The sequence below is a fragment of the Anoplopoma fimbria genome, chromosome 20 (assembly GCF_027596085.1).
Source record: "Anoplopoma fimbria isolate UVic2021 breed Golden Eagle Sablefish chromosome 20, Afim_UVic_2022, whole genome shotgun sequence".
Lineage (NCBI taxonomy): Eukaryota > Metazoa > Chordata > Actinopteri > Perciformes > Anoplopomatidae > Anoplopoma > Anoplopoma fimbria.
The window spans coordinates 18,159,823-18,183,871 of NC_072468.1; the positions used below are offsets into that span (position 1 = coordinate 18,159,823).

General features: G+C 42.2%; 3 protein-coding genes across 4 annotated transcripts; 2 read left to right on the top strand and 1 right to left on the bottom strand.

The window, feature by feature from the left end:
• The first annotated feature begins 296 nt into the window (after positions 1–296).
• On the top strand, positions 297–4,384 carry LOC129109308 (uncharacterized). The gene is made up of 3 exons (XM_054621337.1): positions 297–1,221; positions 1,775–2,764; positions 3,504–4,384. Exons 1-3 carry the CDS (start codon positions 937–939, stop codon positions 4,017–4,019), a joined length of 1,791 nt encoding a protein of 596 aa, XP_054477312.1. The 5' UTR covers positions 297–936; the 3' UTR covers positions 4,020–4,384.
• A 1,021-nt stretch (positions 4,385–5,405) lies between these two features.
• On the top strand, positions 5,406–16,849 carry vars1 (valyl-tRNA synthetase 1). The gene is made up of 29 exons (XM_054621577.1): positions 5,406–5,499; positions 6,057–6,409; positions 6,504–6,647; positions 6,747–6,954; positions 7,040–7,155; positions 7,281–7,356; positions 7,619–7,719; positions 7,806–7,933; positions 8,083–8,247; positions 8,352–8,433; positions 8,515–8,634; positions 9,374–9,482; positions 9,575–9,754; positions 9,940–10,064; positions 10,218–10,321; positions 10,433–10,591; positions 11,175–11,265; positions 11,378–11,483; positions 11,644–11,714; positions 11,952–12,077; positions 12,161–12,265; positions 12,681–12,828; positions 13,035–13,162; positions 13,432–13,587; positions 13,725–13,949; positions 14,165–14,276; positions 15,050–15,225; positions 15,608–15,757; positions 15,850–16,849. Exons 2-29 carry the CDS (start codon positions 6,059–6,061, stop codon positions 15,916–15,918), a joined length of 3,831 nt encoding a protein of 1,276 aa, XP_054477552.1. The 5' UTR covers positions 5,406–5,499; positions 6,057–6,058; the 3' UTR covers positions 15,919–16,849.
• abhd16a (abhydrolase domain containing 16A, phospholipase) lies at positions 16,764–23,903 on the bottom strand. Of its 2 annotated transcripts, none has more exons than XM_054621616.1 (20): positions 23,781–23,903; positions 23,381–23,437; positions 22,683–22,749; positions 21,447–21,533; positions 21,095–21,180; positions 20,924–20,997; positions 20,623–20,730; positions 20,295–20,409; positions 20,095–20,196; positions 19,928–19,991; positions 19,751–19,800; positions 19,322–19,445; positions 19,083–19,187; positions 18,923–18,986; positions 18,692–18,748; positions 18,027–18,089; positions 17,858–17,934; positions 17,598–17,696; positions 17,418–17,464; positions 16,764–16,848 (listed from the first exon to the last, which is right to left on the bottom strand). In XM_054621616.1, the coding sequence occupies exons 1-20, from the start codon at positions 23,880–23,882 to the stop codon at positions 16,765–16,767; spliced, it is 1,632 nt and encodes a 543-aa protein (XP_054477591.1). In that variant the 5' UTR covers positions 23,883–23,903; the 3' UTR covers position 16,764. The 2 variants fall into 2 exon arrangements, with proteins under 2 accessions (XP_054477591.1, XP_054477590.1); XM_054621615.1 differs by having other exon boundaries at positions 23,381–23,440.
• Between the last annotated feature and the right edge of the window lie 146 nt (positions 23,904–24,049).

The window sequence follows — 24,049 nt, forward strand, 5'->3', positions numbered from 1 at the left end:
TAAGCAACATGAAGGCAGCCTGGCTGGACTCCACTTCTTCTAGATGTTCACTCTGACAGATTACATGCAAATGCCTGTTTTTGCCACATAACGATTTTGTAAAGAACAATTTGTTCCAAAATCGTGTCTCAACAGGCATGTTTGCTAATATCAAGGAACGAGTGCTTGTGAGGCATGACTGGGAGTGTGTTAAATCAAGGACTGCTGTACTCCGGGTGAAACAATGACCCGTGGTTTTGACACTGTCAGGATTAAGCTTTAATGAGGATTTCATGACGTGACATTGTTAAATTTAGAGCTCAGTCGCCCACATTTATCCTGGGGTTTCAAGTGTGAAGTCCTGCTTGATATGGAAGTATTTCAAACAGTTTTGACTTGATACAGAATCAGCTCTTTCAGGAATGTGTTTTACCGAGAATAATGGCCAACGAGAGTTTGTCATTCAAAGGGCCTTAGCTTGTACAGTGACCATTGTTTTGGAATGCAGACTTACAGGTAATTGACAGCTGTGGTTGGGTGTGTGCAGGGCTTGTGTGCCTAACAGCAATGGGAGTTAAAGGTGTAACCACAGAGTGCTTAGGAGGGAGGGCTGAAGTGGAGGTACAGCCAGAGGCAGAGTCACAGAGGGGTGGAACTGACAGAGGGGGCGAGGTTGTCAGGGAAAGGGAAATGAGAGAGTAAGCAAGATTGTGCCTGCAACACAGATTCACTGAGAGTACAGCTGACTTTAAAAGAAGGCAGCCATGGTTGGACACAAACTGGAGGAGAGAACAAGGAGCGAGTAGGAAAACAACAAGCCATCAGCAGCCATCCTCGGCCACCTTATCTTTCCCATCTATATACGGAAACCACTGGATTATTTATAAGCCTCTCCCTCTCGCTCTCTCTCTCTGTGTGTGTGTGAGAGAGGGAGATTGTGCTGCGCTCACCCACACCATGCTGTGTCCTGCTGCTGTCAGTGCGGCTGTCTGGCTGCTGGCTGTGCTGGGCCCGGGCTTGTCGCTACCAACTGAGGACAACCCAGAGCCAGGTTTCAGTGAGTGCACCCACTGCTTCTACAGACAGACGCCTCCTCCGGGAGCCTCTGCAGGGCTGCTCTGCCACAGCCTGCCTGGGGGACAGGCGTTTGCCTCTCTCTCCAAACCGACCTGTCACACTGCCGTCTTCTGGGCCTTCCATCTCGGCCACGGATGGACAGAGAAGGAGGGGGGAGAGCTTGTGGTAAGGATGCATCTATTGTACTGTTTAAAGGAGAGCTATCTGTTTTTGAATAATGGAATTAAAAAAAAAAAGTAGAGTGCAAAATCACAGATTGGTGTTACAAGTTGCAAGTTGCATGTTGAATGCAAGTCTTTTACTTTAAAGGATATATATATATATATATATATAGTTGTTGTTGTATTGTTGTTATGTAAAATGTCTGAATACGTGCACCACCATTGCACTAAACATTTTAAACAGTCCCCTCTTGTAATTAACTGCAAGTTCATGCATTTGAAAATTGAATATACAGAAAATAAATCAGATGAGAGCATTTGTATGTTGCAAATTTTATATAGATTAATTTAATACTACATTTAATGGGAACTTCTGAACATTTTAAATCGATTATATAAAATGTAATGATCCATATTTGAAAATGCCAACTGAATTATCTGAGGGTAATAGAGTGGATTATAATTAGTTTACACTTGCATACAAGAGATCCTGATGTAGTCAAACTTTAACACGTGGTTCTGTTTTTTTTTTTTTGTTTTTTTTTTTACATTGCCAGACAAACGAAGAAGAAGAAAACACAAAAGTGGCAGTACCAGCCCTTCTCAGAGGAGGCGGGGATCCATCTCATGCTGTCTCCCCACTTCAACACTGGGACTCGACAGTCACAACACTGGTCCAGTCAAGCATCTATCCCCAGTGCAGCACTTTGGGGGGCGATCTCTACATCCTGACCGGGGTAGGAGGTGACAGGGATGCTGAGGATGCTGAGATTGGATTTGATGACTGTCAGCTGAAGCTGCTGCTGTGGACTGCAGTGTGCTGCACTGTCCCAGAGGGGAATAGTGGATTCAGTATGGGGTTAATCAGAGAGACAGGGAAAGGGGAGAGGCAAGTGAGCGTGAAGGAGCTGGAGGAGATTCTCGGAGTGGCAGAGCTGTTCTCAGAGGGCTGTGGAGGAGCAGATGGGGAGACTGTTGGAATCAGAGAGGGCCTTCACAGTGAGGGGCTCCCTGGAAACATAGCAAAGTTGGATTCAGATCTTACTGGTGAAAACACAGGAGATAAAGATGTAGATTCAAACACTGCTGGTCGAGTCACTGAAGAAGAGGAGGTTGGTTCAGCTGCCACTGTAGAAGAGGAAGCTGGTTCAGCTGCCACTAAAGGAGTGGAGGCTGGTTTAGGTGCCACTAAAGGAGAGGAGGCTGGTTTAGGTGCCACTAAACGAGAGGAGGCTGGTTTAGGGGCAACTGAAGGTAACAAGGTCGGTTCAAGTGCTACTAAAAGAGAAACGGTTGGTTCCAGTCCCACTGAAGGAGACGAGGTTGGTTCAAGTGCCACTGAAGGAATCGATCTGCGTGATGTGACACATTCAAAAGCTGTCAGATCAGGATCTCCTGAGTCCTCAGCTGACTATGAAACTGTGGATGACCAAGAGACAGACACAAACTCCAGCAGCACTCTGGTGTACGTCCTCTCCACCACCTTGTCCTTCCTTAAAGCTCCGCTGCAGCCGTTGTTCTCCACTGTCACTAATCTTCCTGGACAGGTAAGACAAGTCACTGAACCCTCTAGACATAGTTTTATTTTATCTTATTCAAAATAAAGGGCTACTCCAGCAATTAAGTAATACACTCCCATAAGGCTCACACAGGACTGGTTGACCCGGATGCATCTTACACTTTCCATAGTGCAACAGCATAAAGCCTGCCACACCCCAGTTTGTTACACAGGCCTTCTGCTACAAATATGTAGATTGCAAGACCAATCCTTGGGGTATTTTTCTTAGACTTCAGAAAGCTCGTCCAGAGCAGACATTATACAACTGTTTTCACAGGCTGAGTAGTATTCCTAATCACAAGTTTAGTGAACCATATGTAGAAATGGGTAATTTGACCAATAATAGGCAAAATACTTCATAATTGCAAGTGCTTGAATACAAAACAATGGATAATAAGGATGAAGATATATTATTTATTGAATGAAAATAAAAAGACAAACTAATAACTGTGTTTCTGCATTAAAGTCTTGTTTTTTTAGAGGAGACCAATCTTCCAAGACTAAAATGTGGAGATGTTAAGTGTAGTTAATTTTTAGAGAAAAAAAAAACCTATTTAACATCGTCGTTTAATGAATCCCCTCATTCCAGTATCCTCCTCCCAGAGACTGGAATAAGGTGTGGCTGACAGCAGGTGTTAACTCATCACATGCCTTTAGGTCATTCTGACATTTCATTATTCAAAGATTGAATCTCATTACAATAATGACATGCTTATCTTTTGACTCAGGTGACATACGTTCTCCAGGAAGACCTTGGGGTTCTGTCTGCAATTCCTGGTGAAACCTTCTCGCTGCTCCACCTCTTGACTTCTGACCTCTTGTCTTGGACCGGCTCAGCTGGAGAAACGCTACTGGGTGTCGGGGAAAACTTCTGCTCCAGCATCTACTACTGCTCCTCTTCCATGCTGGAGGCCCTGCTAAACAGCTGCCACACTGGGGTCACTGGCATGGGGACCCTGGCTGGAGACACAGTGGGGATATTCAGAGGCGCATTGGATAATACTTGGTGGGTGACCAAGTTCTTTGGAGGCCGGCTGTGGGAGCAGAGCGAGGGTTATGTAGGAACAGTGATGTCAGAGATGGGGGGTCAGGCGAAAGCTGTAGGTGGAGGGTTTGGGAGCCTGGCGTGGAGGAGTGGAAATGGGATGGGGAATGTGTTTAGACTGGGAGGGGGTTTAGTAATGGGGATGGTGGATATGGTCATTGGTGCGGTAAGAGGGGCTTTTGGGCAGGAGTCAGAGTGAAAAGTGGAACAAAAGTCCACATGAAGCTATTAGTGACAAACTTTTTTTTCTCAGGTTTTGTTTTTATTTTTTTAGCAGGTGAGAGTGTGAAAAAGGGGGGACTATTTCAGCTTGATGTCATTTGAACCTCAGCTGTTAGGATAAGGAAAGCCATATGTTTCTAAATCCAATTTAGTGAATTACAGATATCTTACACTGTAGGTCTTACACTTCGCTGTGGCTGGCTGTCCAAATAATCTGCTGCTGGGATAAGTGACCCCACTGATTCAAAAAACACTGTGCACAAGGCTTTTGGATGTAATTATTCAAAACAATTCCTGTATGATAATTGTTGTATTAAATGTTTGCTTACATGTACATTTTAATAAAAGAGGATGCTGACATACTGGTTTTGTCTGCGTATCTGCTTGTGTGTTGGAAATGTTTCCCCCTTTAAAACGAGACAGAACAACTTTTTGTTTCTTCCAATGCTCATGGTAACACTCAATAATATAATAACATATTACTATTTATGATATCAAAACCTTCCAAATTTAAAACATAAATACAGATATACCTGACTAAAATTTAGAGGTAATCTACTTTACTTGGGTAGTTCGATTCCATTATACTTTCTTTTTATATTCCTCTACATTTCAGGGGAAATACATACTCTACTGAATTCACAGACATAGTAGGTAGATATTTTGTAGACTAAACATGTATGAAGTTTCTGAATTTTTTCTATTGTTATAGATTAAACTACCAAATGGCTATACACAAACTAGTCAAAATCAGCTCAATCTCAACCAGCAAAGCATTGCATGTTAAAGCATCAGTGCTTATAATTCAATAATGTAACACAGATAATGATATAATAATGTAACACTCTCAAAGAGTCCATTCTGCATTGTCAGTGCTTTTACTGCTGATACTTTTACTCTCACTCAGTGCTTTTATCATAGTAACACTTTAAATGCATGGATTTTTACTTATTTAGTTATTTGTATTTCACTAATATAGTTTAGTATTGCACTGAGGTATTTTTTTTAGATTTTCCTACTAAGTTTGGGTATTTCCATTTTCTGATACTCACCTATAAAGCAGTACAAATTGGCTGCAGCTCAATGAGCCACGATATTCTTATTTTAATGCTAATGCAATAGTAGTTATAATTAATATAATAGATATTATAGTATAACACTCTGAAAGGAGCAATTCTGCATAATATTTGTTTTACTTTGGAAACATTTGACGATGATACTTTTATTTAACTCTTACTATAAATTCATCGAATGGTGATTTTAATACTTTTACTTTGTTCATTAATTATTTTTTAATTCATTTTTTAAAAATAAAACATTTTATAGACTTCCGGTTTGTGGCGGAAGCGGCGGGTCAAACCCGGAACACGCTGCTGTGCGTTGCATCAGACGGCAGAGAGGACTCATGTGTGTATGCTGCTGACTTAAGCTGACGTCTCTTTCTGTTTCATTTTGAGGTATGGATAACTTCCTACATATATATACACCACACTCGTTAATAAACATACATTTAAATAAGCAGGTTAAGAGTATCTCTACGAACGTAAACACATATAAAGCTCGGGATGCGCTCACATAAACTAGTTTCAGTTTGACTGATTAGCTAAAGCTAACTAGCCTGTTTGGCATGACTTTTTGTCAGCCTTTGACAGGTGGCAGAGATGAGCTCTGTGCAGAAAGAGAAACACCAGCTAACACAGATACCGCCTGACACTTCTACACGACGATGTAGGTTTAAAATGCAAACATTGTTATTTAAATACGTTTTAACCGGTTTGTTTATCGCTAGAAGTTTCGTTTCCTTAGTTAACCAAACAGTAAACGTCACACTGTTAGAGTGGTATGACAGTCTAACACACCCACTCCACCATTTTCTTGCAGATAAAGATCTGTGCTAGATCTGTGCTAACATAACAGGCAAACTTGTTTGGCAAAAGACTCACTGAAAGCAAAATGTAAATATGCACAAATCAAAACCAGTTCACCACGTTCTTAATGTCTGTGTCTCCACCAGAGATGGCCGCTCTCTACGTGTCCCCTCACCCTGATGACTTCAGGAGCCTGCTGGCTCTCGTAGCTGCAGAGTTTTGTTCCTCCAGCCCGCAGACACTCACAGAGGATCCTCCTGCGTCCCTGAATGCCCGCTCCAGACCGACCCTGGTGCTGGAGGCTGGTAAAGGTGACTCTGTCCTGAGCGGGGCCAGTGCTGTGGCCTGGTACCTGGCCAATCAGGGCAAGAGAGCTGGTGTAGATGCAAAGCAGCAGAGCCAGGTGTGGCAGTGGCTCAGCTTTGCCGACAATGAACTCACCCCGGTGTCCTGTGCTGTGGTCTTCCCTCTGATGGGGATGGTGGGAGTGGATAAGAAAGTGAGAGACAAGCAAACAAATGCTTTATTTGGACATGTGTGTGATTTATCTTATCATGTGAGGTTTTATTCTTAAATGACTTGTGCGTTCTCAGCTCCAGCAGAGTTCCCGTGCTGAGTTGATGCGCGTTTTGAAGGTTCTCGATAAGGCACTGGAACCGAGAACCTTCTTGGTGGGGGAGAGCATCACCCTGGCTGACATGGCTGTAGCTACAGCGGTTCTTCTGCCTTTCAAATATGTACGTATGTGGTGCAAAACATATGTCTCTCTGCATGTTTCTCTGCTGAAGTATTTAGTACTATATCTAGTATCAGTCAACTCTTCTATTTCTTTTTAGGTGTTGGAGCCATCAGACAGGAAAGTCTTGACCAATGTTACAAGGTGGTTCACAACCTGCACAAATCAGCCACAGTTCCTGAAGGTGTTGGGGAAGATCGCTCTTTGTGAGAAGATGGTGCCAGTCACACCGATCACGATCCCTCCAGCACATGCTAAAACTGCTACTGCCAGTCCTGCTGTTGAATCTGCCGATGCCACAGCTAATGGTCAGGAAGTCCTGAGCCACAGTTCATGAATACTTCTTGTTTGTGTAAACATCATTCTGATTTTTCTTCATGTTTCCTCCTACAGGCCCACCAAAGACAGAAGCCCAGCTGAAGAAGGAAGCTAAGAAGAAAGAAAAGTTGGAAAAGTTTCAGCAGAAGAAAGAAATGGAGGCAAAGAAAAAGACTCTGCCAACAACAGAGGTATTTAAACTGAACCTCTACAACTAGAACGTCTTGTAAGACACAGGTGCAGCTTTGAAAACCTAAATATGGTCTATATCAACAACATAACTTCATCTTTTATGTTCTGCTTTTTTCACTTTTAGAAAAAGGCCAAACCGGAGAAGAAGGAGTTGGGAGTGATATCATACAGCGTCCCCACCGTCCCTGGGGAGAAAAAAGGTGATTGATCAGTGCGGATAGGAATGCTTTCTCTCTTCTGTATTGTGAGTGACACCGCCATACGTGGTGTTGTAGCTTTCCCCCATTCATAGCAAAGGGTGAGGGGTTGCCCTGCATGGAAGCTTGATTCTCGCAATATCACAAGATTGCATGAGAATCACACGCAAATCCCTACATAATATGTATAGTTTTTTTCATATTTTATTGTGATTATCTTCAGGTCCATATGTGAACTCTATCTCTCTTTCTCTTCTGGTTTCAGATGTCATTAGCCCGCTTCCAGACTCCTACAGTCCTCAGTATGTGGAGGCTGCCTGGTATCCATGGTGGGAGAAGCAGGGATTCTTCAAGCCGGAGTACGGGGTAAGGACGTCCTCCCCCTCGTTCTTTATTCATTCAACAGAAAATGTCATATTTTTCAGTCTGCAATAACATACGTGTCATTGCAGAGGAAGAGTATTAGCGAGCAGAACCCCCGTGGCGTCTTCATGATGTGTATCCCTCCACCTAATGTGACTGGATCCCTTCACCTGGGTCACGCCCTCACCAACGCCATTCAGGATTCTCTGACTAGATGGTAACTACAATTTGACCTTTGTTGGAGACTTTTGTTGCATCATGGGATTTCATTTTTTTTTTTTTTTTACATCTGTTTCTATTTAATTAGATCTTTGTTGTCATCTAGACCATGTGTTTGAATTGGTGTGCTTCCCTCTGTCCGTCCAGGCACCGGATGCGAGGTGAGACCACCTTGTGGAACCCGGGCTGTGATCACGCTGGCATCGCCACACAGGTGGTGGTGGAAAAAAAGCTGATGAGAGAGAGGGGTATGAGCCGTCACGATCTGGGCAGGGAGAACTTCATCCAGGAAATCTGGAAGTGGAAGAACGAGTGAGTGAATGATCAGTAGAAAGGAGGAGATGTGAAAGATTTGGACTTAGTTAAATACTAGAATAAAGAACACTGTAATAACTTAGTTCCTTTGCCTTTTTTAGGAAGGGAGACCGTATCTACCACCAGCTGAAGAAGCTGGGTTCCTCTCTGGACTGGGACAGAGCCTGCTTCACTATGGATACTGTGAGTTTTTGGAAATCCCTGAACTAATATGAATAAAATCAGAATCCTATCTTTAATGCCTAAACCCGTTTCTCTGTCCAGAAACTTTCCTATGCAGTCCAGGAGGCCTTTATCCGCATGCACGATGAGGGAGTGATCTACAGGAGCAAGCGTCTGGTCAACTGGTCCTGCTCACTGAACTCTGCCATCTCTGACATCGAGGCATGTATTCATTTTATTAGAGTGATAAAGATCAAGGCCATATTCTAGTGAAATCACAAAAGTCACTATACTGTTTCTAATTTTTTTTATTATTATTGAATTTGAGGGTTTTACACATCGGTTGAACAATTCATTAATTTGTTAAAATACTTTAATTGAAAGTGTATATATTTATATATCTATATTAACACTCAATACTAGGGCTGTGTATCAACCACCAAAACTTACAAAACTCTATGAATTACAGATATTGAAAACTGTGATTGGTTTTGATTCTTTGATCTATATTCTTTGATCAAATGTATACTGTATTTCATCCAGGCAAATGGTATTGTGTGGCTCTTTGTGTTTAGACAAATTTAAGAGCCGATGCATTTGAGAAGTCTGACAAGGGTTGTTCCTCCAAAAGATAGATTTTGGGGGCAAAGAAATGTCAAAAGCCGTGGTTCTAGTCCAGCCTGGAACATTTTTTGCATGTCATCCCTGTACCTCTTTCCATGTTTTCTTGTCTGCCTCTCGACTGCATACTGCCAATTTAAGTATAAAATGACCAAAAATAATAATTTGAAAAAGGAGAAGAAATATTTTATTTTGGTTGACTTAAGTGGGATTTAAATATTTTGGTCCCCAGCACTACTTTATTGACCCTGTCATAAGGCTTTGATGGTGACCTTTTAAACAGTTTTCCAGTGCTGACCATGCTGTGCTCTCCTGATTACATCCTCTGGTTGGTCTGCAGGTGGATAAGAAGGAGCTCACTGGCAGGACTCTGTTGCCTGTGCCTGGGTACAAAGAGAAAGTGGAGTTTGGAGTGCTGGTGTCTTTCGCCTACCAGGTGGACGGATCCGGTATGTGAGCTCAGGATATTTCAAACAAAGACACATTGTGCCACTTCCATTATTTCCTCATTAACAGTTATCTTTCTCTTTCTGTTGCTAAGACGAGGAAGTGATTGTTGCAACAACTCGTATCGAGACAATGTTGGGAGACACTGCTGTAGCCGTCCACCCTGATGACTCCAGATATCAGCATCTGAAGGGGAAAATGGTGCTGCACCCCTTCTGTGACCGCAAGATGCCGATTGTCTTCGATGACTTTGTGGACATGGGCTTTGGAACAGGTAGGCATTGTTACAATAAACGATGATCTGCCTGTGGGTCTTCAGTGTGCAGAGAAAAATGTATAATAACAAGTCGTTAAGCCAGACTTCTTTCCTTATTATGGATGTTCTCTTTTTCCCTCTCTCTCTCTCTCTCTCTCTCTCTCTCTCTCTCTCGTTCTCCTCCTGCACCATTTTCTGTTCAGGTGCTGTCAAAATCACCCCAGCTCATGACCATAATGACTACGAGGTTGGAGAGAGACACAATCTGGCCTTCATCAACATTTTGGACGAAAATGGCCTGCTCATTAACGTGCCGCCTCCCTTCCTGGTACAGTGTCTCATTATCATCCTTCCCCTCCTGCCGTCTTCGCATTTCCGCCGTGACACTAAAAGTCAGGCTGCTTCATAGTTTGTGTGGTGTAGCAGTTTTATGTCTCAGTGTTTCATTTTAACTATTCTGTCCCGTCCCCCCGTCCCCCAGGGCATGAAGCGATTCGAGGCCAGGAAGACAGTGCTGCAGGCTCTCCAGGACAGAGGGCAGTTTAAAGAGATCAAAGACAACCCTATGGTCGTCCCGGTCTGCAGGTAAAGTGAGGATCACGTGTGCATAAGTAGAACACAGTTTATTCGTCTTTTAGATCTTTTTGTCTTATTCGGGATCATCCTTAAAGCTGTCTATCTCTCTATCTCTATCAGTCGTTCAAAGGACATCGTGGAGCCGCTGCTGAAGCCACAGTGGTATGTTAGCTGCACAGATATGGGCAAGCAGGCCGCCGACGCTGTCAGAGAGGGACGGCTGAAAATCATCCCTGATCACCACCACAAGACGTGGTTCAACTGGTTGGACAACATCAGGTAATTATCCTTTTATTTTAAATGTGTTTGTTCTGTTTTATACTTCTTGTTTATACTTCAAAATAGGTCTTATCCAGTTAAGGGTCGCAGGGGTGCTGGAGCCTATCTCAGCTGTCAATGGGCGAAGGCAGGGTACACCCTGGGCAGGGCTGACATATAGAGATAAACAACCACTCACACTCACACCTACGGGCAATTTACAGTCTTCAATGCACCTAAGCTGCATGTCTTTGGACTGTGGGAGGAAGCCGGAGAACCCGGAGAGAACCCACGCTGACACGGGGAGAACATGCAAACTCCACACAGAAGGTTGTCCAGCTCGGGAATTGAACCCCGGCCCCTCTTGCTGTGAGGCGACAGTGCTAACCACTACACCACCGTGCAGCCCTGCACTAATGTCTATTAGTTGTTCTCGAAAAATGATAATAATATATAAGTAATTGCATTTAGATAATTGCTAATTCATTTTCTGTTGATGTGTTGATTGATTTACCGAGTAATTGTCGCAGCTCTAGAGATAGAGAGATTATTCTGCACAAGCAAGTGTGGAGTGAGTTTCAGATGTCATCCATCTTCCTCTCAGGGACTGGTGTATCTCTCGGCAGCTGTGGTGGGGTCATCGTATTCCTGCATACTTCATCACTGTCAACGATGCCTCCGTGAAACCGGGAGAGGTAAGATGATGTCTGTCACCATTGTCAAGGTCTGGATGTTTTCAGATAACAGATAAAAGCTATGCTCGCTGTTATTCCTTTTCTCTCTTATCTTGACTTATTTCTTCTCCAGGACATGGACGGTCAGTACTGGGTGAGTGGGAAAACAGAGGAGGAGGCCAGAGAGAAGGCGGCAAAACGCTTCAATGTGTCTGCTGACAAAATAACCCTCAGACAAGGTAAGATTCAACGCTTTTATTAATTTAGCAGTCTCATTACCACAACTATTGTAAAGGTTATCTAATCAGTTCATGTTTTGCTACTACACACATCGACCTAATGTAATTAGTTCTACTCCATATTCATAAAGGTTTGATCATTTTTGTCCCTGTTTTTCAGACGAGGATGTTCTGGACACTTGGTTCTCGTCTGGCATTTTCCCCTTCTCTATCTTTGGATGGCCTAATGAGGTAAGTTCAACAACCTTTCTTCTGACACTAATGACTTTTTTTCTTGCAGGAGATAGTGAAGACATCTTCTGCAGTAGAAACTCTAAAATGGATAATATATAATAAGGAAAAGTGTATATAAACTGGAAATGCTGCCACCTAAATTCTGAGTACTTTTACTTATAAAATATGACTTTTAAACATTGTTTGTTTATGTGTTCCCATCATTAATGTTGCTATTTTGCTACCTTCCTTTAGACCCAGGACCTGAATGTGTTCTACCCTGGCACCTTGCTGGAGACGGGCCATGACATCCTGTTCTTCTGGGTTGCCCGTATGGTGATGATGGGCCTCAAACTGACCGGCAAGCTGCCCTTCAAAGAGGTGAGACCGATATAAAACAGCAGGGTGGGGATACTAGGGTTATTAGCTGGGCATGACTAAGTGATGATAATGCTCTCTCACAGGTTTATCTGCACGCAGTGGTGAGGGACGCCCACGGAAGGAAGATGAGCAAATCTCTGGGCAACGTCATTGACCCTCTGGACGTCATTACAGGGATCTCCCTAGAGGTAAAGCCTAATCGCGTTTAGATGCTTGTTCAGATACTTGCATACATTTAGTCTTCCCTCTCTCTCATTTGGCTTGTCTTTTACACGGTCACCACACCCGCATTGCTCCCCCGAGGCCCATATTCTTATACAAGATTTATTAAGCACCCTTTTCTGCTTCTAACAAGCTTTTATTGAGGCAATCAATCTCTTCACCAGCTGGGTGGAAACTGCTCAGACTTGGGCTGCAGATCTGTCCTCTAGAGGGCACTGAAGGACTTGTAGTAAACTTTACTTTCCCCGTGAAAATAATACTCTTTTAAAGCTCTTTCCTGCCTTTTTAAAACATCATCAGTTGAAAGGATGAAATCATCATTCTCAAGATGAGAAGAAAAACACATTCACAATCATTATTTCCCATCCCCCTACCCTCTAGGGTCTTCATGCCCTGTTGATGGACAGCAACTTGGATCCTCTGGAGGTGGCGAAGGCAAAGCAGGGCCAGACGTCCGACTACCCAAATGGCATCCCAGAGTGTGGCACAGATGCTCTCCGGTTCGCCCTGTGTGCCTACACGGGCCAAGGTGAACCCATTTGTCTTTTCTGGTTTTATTGCTTTCTCTCTTGTTGCGCCTCAATTGGCCAACAGCCCGGATCTCAACCTTGACTACATCAAATATATAAAAACACAGCATTACATCAGTCGGTACAAGGTCAGTTGTTACTGAATCAGTTTATTTTAATATATAGACTAACATCTTCCCTGTATTCCTGTGTGTGTGTCTCTCAGGTAGAGATATCAACCTGGATGTCAACCGCATCCTGGGTTACCGTCACTTCTGCAACAAACTGTGGAACGCTGTCAAGTTTGCCATGAAGACACTGGGAGACAACTTTGTACCGTCAGAGAAAGCCCAGGTGAGACCAGGGGAGAAGATGAAGGACACAGAGTAAACAACACATAAACAAGCTACTTATTTATATTCATCCAATGACATGTTAACCATTCTGACCAAATATAGTTTAGTAAAACACTTTTTTTGTCGCCATTAATTATCTGGGGGTTTCATTTACCCATATGCTGTCCTGATTTGTATTCATACATGTGTACACGCTATCTTAGTCGTAACTTCGAGGTACCCAGACGGGAGTCATGTTAATTGAACCTCTTCATTCTATCCCCTCAGTTGTGTGGAGAAGAGAGTGTATCAGACAGGTGGATTCTGTCTCGACTGAGTGCTGCTGTTGGTCTCTGTGATGCTGGCTTCAAGGCCTATGAGTTCCCAACCATCACGACAGCCATTTACAACTTCTGGCTGTACGAGCTCTGTGATGTCTACCTGGTAAGAAACTTTGAGACCAGCGAGCACCTCCGGTCCATTCTTCTTAAATTCATTTATGTGAGAGTATGTAAAAAGTGAATGTTAATGCAGAAGACTGTGTACTAAAGCTGTTCTCTCCCACTCTTCTTGTCCTCCAGGAAAGTGTGAAACCAGTGTTCAGTAAATCAGAGGAAGACGGCTCCAGCCAGAGACAGGCCCTGGTGTGCAGACAGACCCTTTACACCTGTTTAGAAGTCGGTCTGAGACTACTGTCTCCTCTGATGCCCTTCGTCAGTGAGGAGCTCTATCAGAGGTTACCTCGTCGACGACCTCAGAGTGATCCACCTAGTATCTGCGTCACACCCTACCCTGATACAGAGGAGGTGAGATAAGGAGAGGGTGAATGAGGATTGTTTAAAAGCTCACTGATGTACAAATGTCTGTACAGGTCAGAGCTGAAGATATTACAAAGTTGCAGTTTGAGATATATTTTGAGAGTGTTAACATCACTCATTTTAAATGAAAAGCCCCTGCAGTTTATTATTTGTGATGCTCTCCCTCTTTCTTTGTGAGCAATATGTACTTCTGTCACTTGTAGTTCTGCTGGCACAGTGGGGAAGTCGACCGTGACATGGAGTTCGTGATGACTGTGATCAAGACGATCCGGTCACTGAGAGCCGACTACAACCTGACCAAGACCAGAGCAGACTGTAAGATGACAAACACAAGCTTTATCTTTGAGAGTTATTGAAATGATCTCTCGCTTTTAGGCCATCTATTCATCATCTAGATTAGAAATAAAAATTCAAACATTTGCCTTCCTGTCTGTAATTCTCACACTACAGGAGGCTCACTTCTTTGCCTTGATTAATAGAATAAGTGGTGTGAAGTACATTCACTCATGTACTGTACTTAAATACAGTTTTGAGGTTCTTTATACTGATACTTCTGCTTTTCAGAGGCAAATATTGTACTTTTTACTTTTGCATGTAATGCATTTGTTACTTTGATATATGGTGCATTGTACTTCATTAAACTACAGAGCAATATGCAGTTGGTAAAGTGGCTCCACCTCGGCCAGCTACAACATTAAATGCTGCTCACGTATTAATGCATCAGCACTAATCATCTTGTAACTTAACATATGTGCTAATGTATTTTTTCTGCATGAGTACTTACACTTTTGGGACTTTAAAGATACAATCACGATCATCTCGTCTTTGTTCACCTGTACATTTACATTTCCAAGGTTTAATTGCAGGACTTTTATTGTTATTGGAGTATTTTTGCATTGTGGTTTTATTATTGCTGCTCCTACGTAATGACCTGAATAACCGAGTTCCGCTTACGTGGTTTTGCACAAACCACGATCTGTTTCTGTTAACGGTAATTGTTTCAACCACAGGTTGTATTGAATCTTTAATATACCTAACAAGTTATCTGCTTTGATGCCTAAACTTCAATTTTCCCATTTCTCTCGCAGGCTACATCCAGTGCATTGACTCTGTGGCCGCGTCCCTGGTGCAGAAGTACAGTCTGCAGATTCAGACCTTGTCTTATTCTCAGGCCGTCATCGCTCTGACAGCTAACCAGCCTGTCCCAGGAGGCTGTGCTGTGGCCATCGCCTCTGACAGATGTACTGTCAACCTTATGCTCAAGGTGAGGACGGGGAATCTGTTCAATTGTTCTTGGTATCGCCATCACTCCACCCCTGACACCTCCACAAAACCTGATGTGTAAATATATTAGTTCTTGTTTTGAGCTTCCTTAAAACAAAACAATGTTTGATGAATGATGCTTACCATATACTGCTTGTTCCTAAAGTTGCAAAACAGTTGAATTCACAAGCTACACAACTACCTGAATAGTTTAAGAGCAAGGATGCACCTCATCTAGTTGATAATCATGCAAGGAATTCTATTTAACCTAGGTTTCCTCTGCTTTAATTTGTGTTTACTCTATTCCTCCTTTACTGCCCTGAAATAACAAGATCATTATTCACAACAAGCCCTCGTCTTCACTTCACCTTTAATTCCCCAAGGGTCTCATCGATGTGGAGAAGGAAGTGGCGAAGCTGACGACAAAGAAAGGTGACTTGGAAAAACAGATGGAGAAACTGAGAGAGAAGATGGCAAAGAGTGACTACAAGGAGAAGGTGCCAGCGAAGGTGCAGGAACAGGATGCTGAGAAGGTGAGAAAAATAAATTGACTTGCAGGGTTTCTCGGGGAGTAAGACTTTTTGGTAATAAGAGAAGTAAATAATGACTTCCTTTTTCTCCACAGCTACGGCAGAGCCAAACTGAACTTGAAAAAGTAAAAGAAGCCATGGACAACTTCAGGAAAATGATGTGACTTCCCCCTTAGCATTATGTAAATCAGGGTTTATTTCCACATTTTTCATGTCTATTAATTTTAATGTTCATTTTCCAAGTTGATTGTAGTACGGAGGGAATTTAATAAAGCTCTTATGGCAGACAAATGTCTTCAGCAGTGTATTGTTCTGAGGCGATATTATTAATTAATCATAAGTCTCTTGTATATCTGTGCAATTTATTTAACACTCGTGTCAAGTAATGAGCAAATGAGCCCCTTATGTCAAACATTTTATTCAGCATATTTAACAGAACATGTAAGAGCATCATTTTAGGATACAGCTTTGTTCGTAAAGATAGTGTCCACAGAAAAGAAATAAACCTGAAAAGCTTTAACACTTTGGCTGCATTTTAAAGATTAAAACTCCTACTATGCATATTATTTTATTAGAATAAAATTATTTTTTATTTTTATTAGGCTATGTATTTCTATTTCTAATTGCTTCTTTACAAATACAGCCAAAGAGGGAGCGGTGGAAGGAGAGAGAGAGAGAGAGAGAGATGGCTTGTGCGTTAACACAAACTGCCTTTTTTTTTTTCCTAGGAGACTAACACTGAACAGCAGGAATCAAATCTAACCTCAACAAAAAAAAGATGTACCATATTTTACAGGCTTGTAGCTACGGATGAGGGGTAGTAGTAGACCAGATCTTTTCAGATGCCATCATAGCAACACTTATCATGACAACGAATCCGTCACGGGGGGGAGAAATCTCGAGCAAAAATCACAGTTACACATTCACACCATGCCAGAAACACCCTCTTGACCACAGGCCATCCAAATCCTCCGCTATTTGTTTCCTCTCATCCATCCAGCCATCTTTCTTTACAGTCTCCAGGGTGACTGGAACTCGGAGGCGGGGAGAGGAGTGCAGTGTGTCGTCTCAAAGTTTCGCATGTACTTTCGTGCCTGGGAGAGAAAAAAAAAGACAGCGGGGATGGAGGAGGAATAGATTTGAGAGGTGTGGGAGGCCAATGAACAAAACGTGTAGAACTTGATTATATTAGGTTCATCCTTTCTGGCTCAGTGCCTTACAAATCTCCCATCTCTTAAGGATTTACACAGGAGGTGAATAAAGCCCAATTCAGAAGGAATTACCGAGGGAGGAAAAGCATAGCATTAGCTGTAATTGATGGCACTGGTCTTGTTTGATGTTAAATGACTTCAATAAGCTGAGTGCGGTGAAATATATTACACCAGTCAACCTGAGAGCACAGGTGAGCTGGTTACTATGGCGACCAAAATAGTGTTCCTCGGTGGTAATGACTGAATAGCTGTGATGTGGTTTTTCTTTCCCCGAGTGAGAGAAGAGGGAAGGTAAGCCTTAAACGGGAAAATAGGGCTTACTGGGGGAAAAGGAAATTAGACTTTGTATTCCGACTCGGAGCGATGTGATAAAGACAACAGGTGGCTGCCCTTTAAACCAGACAGACTGACTGAGACTGGATCCGTGCATAACAAAAAGACTCTTTCCTTACCAAGAAAAGAGCCAGCTGCCGTCTTCCCTCCAGAGTCATATCCTCACCTGGTAACAGAGATACAAAACAGAGTGTGTGAGGCCATGTAAAAGTACTGTGAGGCGAAACATGCATGTATGAGGGTAGCACTGTGTGTAGTTTATTTGCCTTGTAAATATGTGAAAGGACCCGAGGGCTTACCAACACTCCATGGAAACAAAACATCCCTGTCTGCCTGATACGACTGCAGCACAGACACACACCAGTCATCGTCCACTTCGTAGCCACTGTACACAGATGCTGTAGAGAAAGAGAGGGCTGGCATTACACACAGCTGCTCTAATACCAACACACATTGTTCCTCAGTTTAATACAATACGAGAATTCTAATTTACGAAGGTTTAGCAGAGGTTCAAGGCAATTAAAAAGTGTCCACACAGTGTAATGGTGGTCACACATACCTTCTTCTAAGGGATTGGAGGATCCCAGCCATTGCCTGACAACTCTAATCCCTTCATCTGTCATTATCTTTGGATACCTAGGCAGAAAAAAAAAAAAAAAAAAAGACATCACTTGTGTCACTCAACCAGTCAGAATACATTGATTGTATTAAGCATTGAGAATACCGACCTGAATTGAAGCAGTTTAAGCAGGAGGTCGTTGCCTCTGTTGGACATGACGTCCTCTGGACCCCTGTAATAAACAGTATATAACATGTTATATAGCGTCAGTGGTCTTTGAGCAGGCAGGTGAATGCTTCCTCCTGCCTCTTCATCAACCAGCAAGGCACTTAACCCTCAATATACTGACAATTACTGTGTTGTAAATGGTAGATGATGATATATATATATATACACGCTAATAATATGATATTCTCTCATTTAACAGCAAATGCCCAACAATAAAATTCTAGATTTTCTTGTTTATTATTTCAAAAGAAAACTACTTTAAGTACTTGGCAAAATGTTACTCATTAATTCATGGCATACTAGAGGGTGTACAAATATTCCAACCAACGATACAGTCTCCGTCTTTTGTTGTTAAGAAAAAAACATCTGTTGTGCCCCAGTGGTTGTTTTTTCCATTATGGAAAATCTTATTTGTGCCAACCCGACATCAGGTGCAAATTTATTTTCTAACTTTGGATCCCATTTTAATTGAACAGTTGTTACGCCCTTATTTAACGTCCTATTTCAACCAAAATATGTCCTGCTGACATTCTGCAAAACCCCATGGAAACCCAATGGAAACCAAACCTGCTATACTATACACTGAGACATTTTGTGAGGACTCACGTTGTGGTGATGATCTCATCTCTGGTTCTCCTGATCAGCAGGACTGGTCCCTGATATCTGGAGGAAGAGAATGAGTTGAGTGTTAATTTGCCACATCACTGTGCGCTACATCAACAACAACAACAACAAAAAAGGTTAGTTTTTCACAATCACACTCCAATATGTTGCGTAATGTTTAATAATGCCCACTTGGAATGATTAGTGTCACTATAAATAGACCCTCCCACTCACTTGAGAACCTGCTCAGCATTGTTGAGGTTCATGTACTGTCTAACTGTGTGCTGTACCAACGGCCCTGAGAGAGAAAAAAAAAAGATATTTCAGTTGCTAAATAAAGCTCCCTGCTGCAAACAAATAATACAGTGTGTGCCCTTTAACCCCTAGGACTCACTCCAGCTGTCGGGCATGACCTTGAGGGCCAGAGGCAGGAGGTCATCGAAGGAGGCATCCAACACTAATGATTGGATCTCTGGGTATGACATCACTGCCCAACTGGCTACGAAGGGGAATTAAGAGGTAAGAGGGGTAAAATGAGTAGGGATCAGCAGAACCAGAAAGAAATGACTAAATACCATGATTCATATTTAAAGCATAGTGCCCATCATGTGTTGTTCAGTTTTTTTTCTGTACCTGTGAATCCTCCTATGGACCACGCATACACCACAATGTCAGTGAGCTGGAAGCCCAGTTTGTGCATCGCAAACTGGATCACTACATCCATGGCGTTGGCCTCATTCTGGGGGAACGGCACTCCCTGGCAGAAAGATACAAGCAAGAAAGCAATATCCATGCATTATTGAGCACAACAGTAACACTCAACCCAGCTACAAAACAACGCACCTCCAAAGAGTAAACAGATTTACAATGTTTGATTTCAACCCACTGATAATATCGACCATGGGAATTGTACTTCATGCTCTTGTGCAATACTGTCGAACTGAAACCAGAATTTCCACATGCCGTTGTTTTCCACTGTGTTGTTTTTTTTTTCTAACTATGTGAAGTTGTGAGACAATGCTAGTTTCGGGTTGTAGTACCAAATCTGAAAACACTGCTTACCGTACTTCCTCCAAAGCCAGGGTGGTTCCAGCCCAGTACAGAGTAGCCACCTACAGTGCACATCAACACAAGATTTAACTACAGTCTAACTGAAATACAACAATTTCACACCAAGAGTAATTCTGTGCTTTTGCATTCTAAACTATCTTGACTCTTATGATGTAGTGGATTCCTCACCCTCCAGTGGCGTGTTCATGCAGCCCACCTCATAGAAGCCTGCGTTCCCCTCACAGCAGATGACCTGTGGAAGAATTCAAACATTTCAAGAGCCAACCGTAATGTGACACGAGTTTCAGTGGAACAGGCCCAAGGCACAAAAACAACAAATCATGGCAGACACTAACCAGGGTCTGGCCAGTCTGTCCCCCGTCTCTCCTTCGATCCACAAACATTGTGTCGATCTCATTGCCATCGCAGGCCACAAGCTTGTTCCTTTGGCCGTCAAACTGTGAAATGTGGAGGCATATCGACACAGAATGATGATCTGTAGTTATTGAAATGAATACAGACCCTTAAAGAGTGAGTGTGTGTTTTTTTTTTTTACCTCTTCTATTAACCTAGCCTGGCCTTGCAGGAGCATGGGCCGCATGGCTTTCTGCAGTAAACCTACAGAGCCAGGGTACAGCATCCTCCTCCCAAATGAGTGGGCGATAAGAAAACTGGAGAGGAAGAAAATAGACATGAGTACAGTGTACAACACTGGACAAATACTTTATATTGTCCTGGAAAAAAATGACTTATTAAGATGCAAACCTGCTACAAAGCAGACCGCATCAATACCCTCACTCTGATTCTAGTAACAAATCTGCAGTTTTGTCCTTGCAGCATGCAGAGTCTTCATTTTTGGATTATGCTGCATAAACTGCATTTACCTGATGATGTGGCATGGTAGAGTGCGCACAGAGTGGAGGACACTGTCTGCTGCTCCTCTTAATCTGGGCTCCGGCTTTAGCAGAGAAACGCCAGCCTTGGATAGTTTTCTGTATAACACAGAGTCAAAGGCTTACAATGAAACAGATGAGCCACAAAATATTTGACATTCGGTGGATGCATTTATCCAATATACTTCAAAGTGCTTTGAGTGCACGTCTTCATAATGAACTGACCCTGGTGGTAATTGAATTTCTGCAAACACATTTCAAACACATGTCATTTTAAATTATAAAAACATACGGATTGCTGACTTCTGTCCAGCTGAAATCCGAAGGCCAGAATGAAAAGTCAAAGTCATAGCACCTCAATTTTTGCTACAAGGAAAGAAGAAACAAAGTTCTGTTAAGGTCTGATGTATCAATATGGTTACTTACAAAAACAGCAGTAAATGTTATTTTGCAATGAGCGCACCTTATTTGTTGGCGTGTGATTCTTTTTGTTTTCTTCAAGAATGGAGAGAAACTGAAGATACTCAGAGTTTTTCCATCTCCCCCACCCTGGGTGAGAAAAGGAAGGAGGAAAGGGAGGCACAAAGAAAGCAAAAACAGAGAGATTTAGGCTGAGTGCAAACGGAACACAAATTGTATTGCAAAGCCTGAAGGATGCGTTTAGTATGCTTTGTGTGTGTAGACCTTGTGCAACAGTCGCAATGTTAATGAAATCTTATTGGCATGCAGCATATACAGCATATGATGTGATATCTATAAGATGAATGTACTGAGTCAGTCATCGCCTGCCAGTCAGTTGAAATCTGATTCCTCACCTCTAAGACAGGCCACTCCTAGAAGACACACCAGCATTGTTCCCACATACTGACTCACAGGAACCAGCTTACTGCTGCAGATGTAACCTAAAAATACACAAAGCAACAGTGACACAGACATCCACATAACCCCCCCTTCCCTTCTAGACCTCAGCCTCATTAACAGGCACTGATACAAAGATTCACAGCCTGACAAGCACCCTAGAACCATATGCATAAATCAATATCAGAAGCTCAATTATAGACTACGGAGTAGCACACAACCTCAAGCAATTAATTTCTATTGCGGCACAGTCTTCCTGGGTGATTCAGTTGATTAACTTTATATTAATCCCACTTGCAGGAGAACAGAGAACATCGCCCCAGTGGCAGTTTTTCTTCTTCAATGGAAGGAGAAATGTCATCCAGAAAAAAAAATATATTTTGACATTTGCCCCTACCAAACGTTCTGACTGAGAGTGACTTCTATTTAAACATGTCAAGCTCACTTTTTAATATAAACTCCAAATATATAATAAAAAGGCACGAGACATGAGAAAAAAAACCCAAATGCATACATTATATATAATATTATATGCCAAATGTATTCAAAACTAAACTAAACATAAATAACAACTGATATTAGAAAATATATCCACTTTATTCCCTTTAATGAAATGTGTAACATCTATCAAACAAAAATGTTGTAACCACACCTTGCTCTGAATATTTAACTATATAATTTTGTACAGAGATAACATGATAACATCCCATGTAATTTAGCTTAAAATTCAATAAATCATAATGCTGAATTATCACCCAGTCCTAGTCAAAATAGTTTTCTCTTGTACAACCACTTCTGTCCCTCTTTGGAACACCTGTTTTGATTATATGTCACAACTGATGCTACAATTTGGTCTATTAAGCATCGTAAATCTTGGAAAAATGTCCTTCCCAAGCTGACATCTTCAAATGTCTTTTTTTGTCCAACCAACAGCCCAAAACAAAAGAACATTAAATGTACAAAACTATAAATACAAGAAAAGCAGAAAATCCTCAAGCTGGAACCAGACATTGTTTGCATTTCTTAATAAGAGACTTATCAACATTGTTGCCCATTTACTTTCAGTAGGCCAACTAATCTAAATACATTTCCGTTAATTTGTTAATTCCAGCTCTAGTCATAACTGCATTATTTAGTGGTAACAGAAACATGTCTCCCTGTTTTCCCCACCAAACATAATCAATACAACCTACCTTTCCTGTACAGATAGCAAAGGAGAAGAGGAGAGCTGTAGTAGGAGATAGACCACAGTGCTGAAGCCTGGAGGAAGAAAACAGAAGAAAACTTCACTTGACAGAACTTCTTTTATCTTTTTCCATACAGTATGATCAAATATACAACCTTACTGACCCAACAGTATGATCAAATATACAACCATACTGACCCAACAGTATGATCACATATACAACCATACAACAGTACTATACAACCCACCCAACAGTATGATCAAATATACAACCATACTGACCCAACAGTATGATCAAATATACAACCATACTGACCCAACAGTATGATCACATATACAACCATACTGACCCACCATATCTATACCCAACAGTATGATCACATATACAACCATACTGACCCAACAGTATGATCACATATACAACCATACTGACCCAACAGTATGATCACATATACAACCATACTGACCCAACAGTATGATCACATATACAACCATACTAACCCAACAGTATGATCACATATACAACCATACTAACCCAACAGTATTATCACATATACAACCATACTGACCCAACAGTATGATCACATATACAACCATACTGACCCAACAGTATGATCACATATACAACCATACTGACCCAACAGTATTATCACATATACAACCATACTGACCCAACAGTATTATCACATACACAACCATACTAACCCAGCCCAGGATGCTGTCAGTGTGTTTCTCCAGACTCCTGGCTTGGTAGTTCCATCCCTGCTGTGAGAGAAAAACATGCCTATCATGAGCATGACGTCTTCCCCTTCAGATGGCTAACGTTAGCTGGCTAGTACCACTGCCTGCATCCATTTAATTAGATATGGAGAAACATATAACTGAACATGCAAAGACGAGATTACTGATGTGAGCCCGTTATTTCATTCATTTACTAGCTGTCCGCCCCGGCTGTGCTGAGCAGTGACAGCAGGGTTTCAATAACAAACACTTGACACTTCCGGGAAGCATGCGGAGCTACATCAATGCTAAGCGATGAAATGCTGCTCAGTTTCCAAATGTCGGCTGTTCTAAAACAAACGCAATGTATTATTTATATTCCTACCCTCCTCCCGGCCCGGCTCTCAGGTCGAGCCTGGTCCGTTGATCGGTGAATTCGTTGCAAATGAGGCCCTAAAATACAGCGGAGCCACATCCAGCCGGCCATTCTTCCACTACGAGCGCTACGGAAGCCCGCACTGACCATAAGCTCAAAGGCGAAAGCGCTCAGTAGTTTGTTGGATTTTTTTTTATTGGAGACAAGCAACAATACAGCAGTGGTGTATAAAGTACCCAAAAGCCATACTTGAGTAAAAGTAAAGATACCTTACTGGA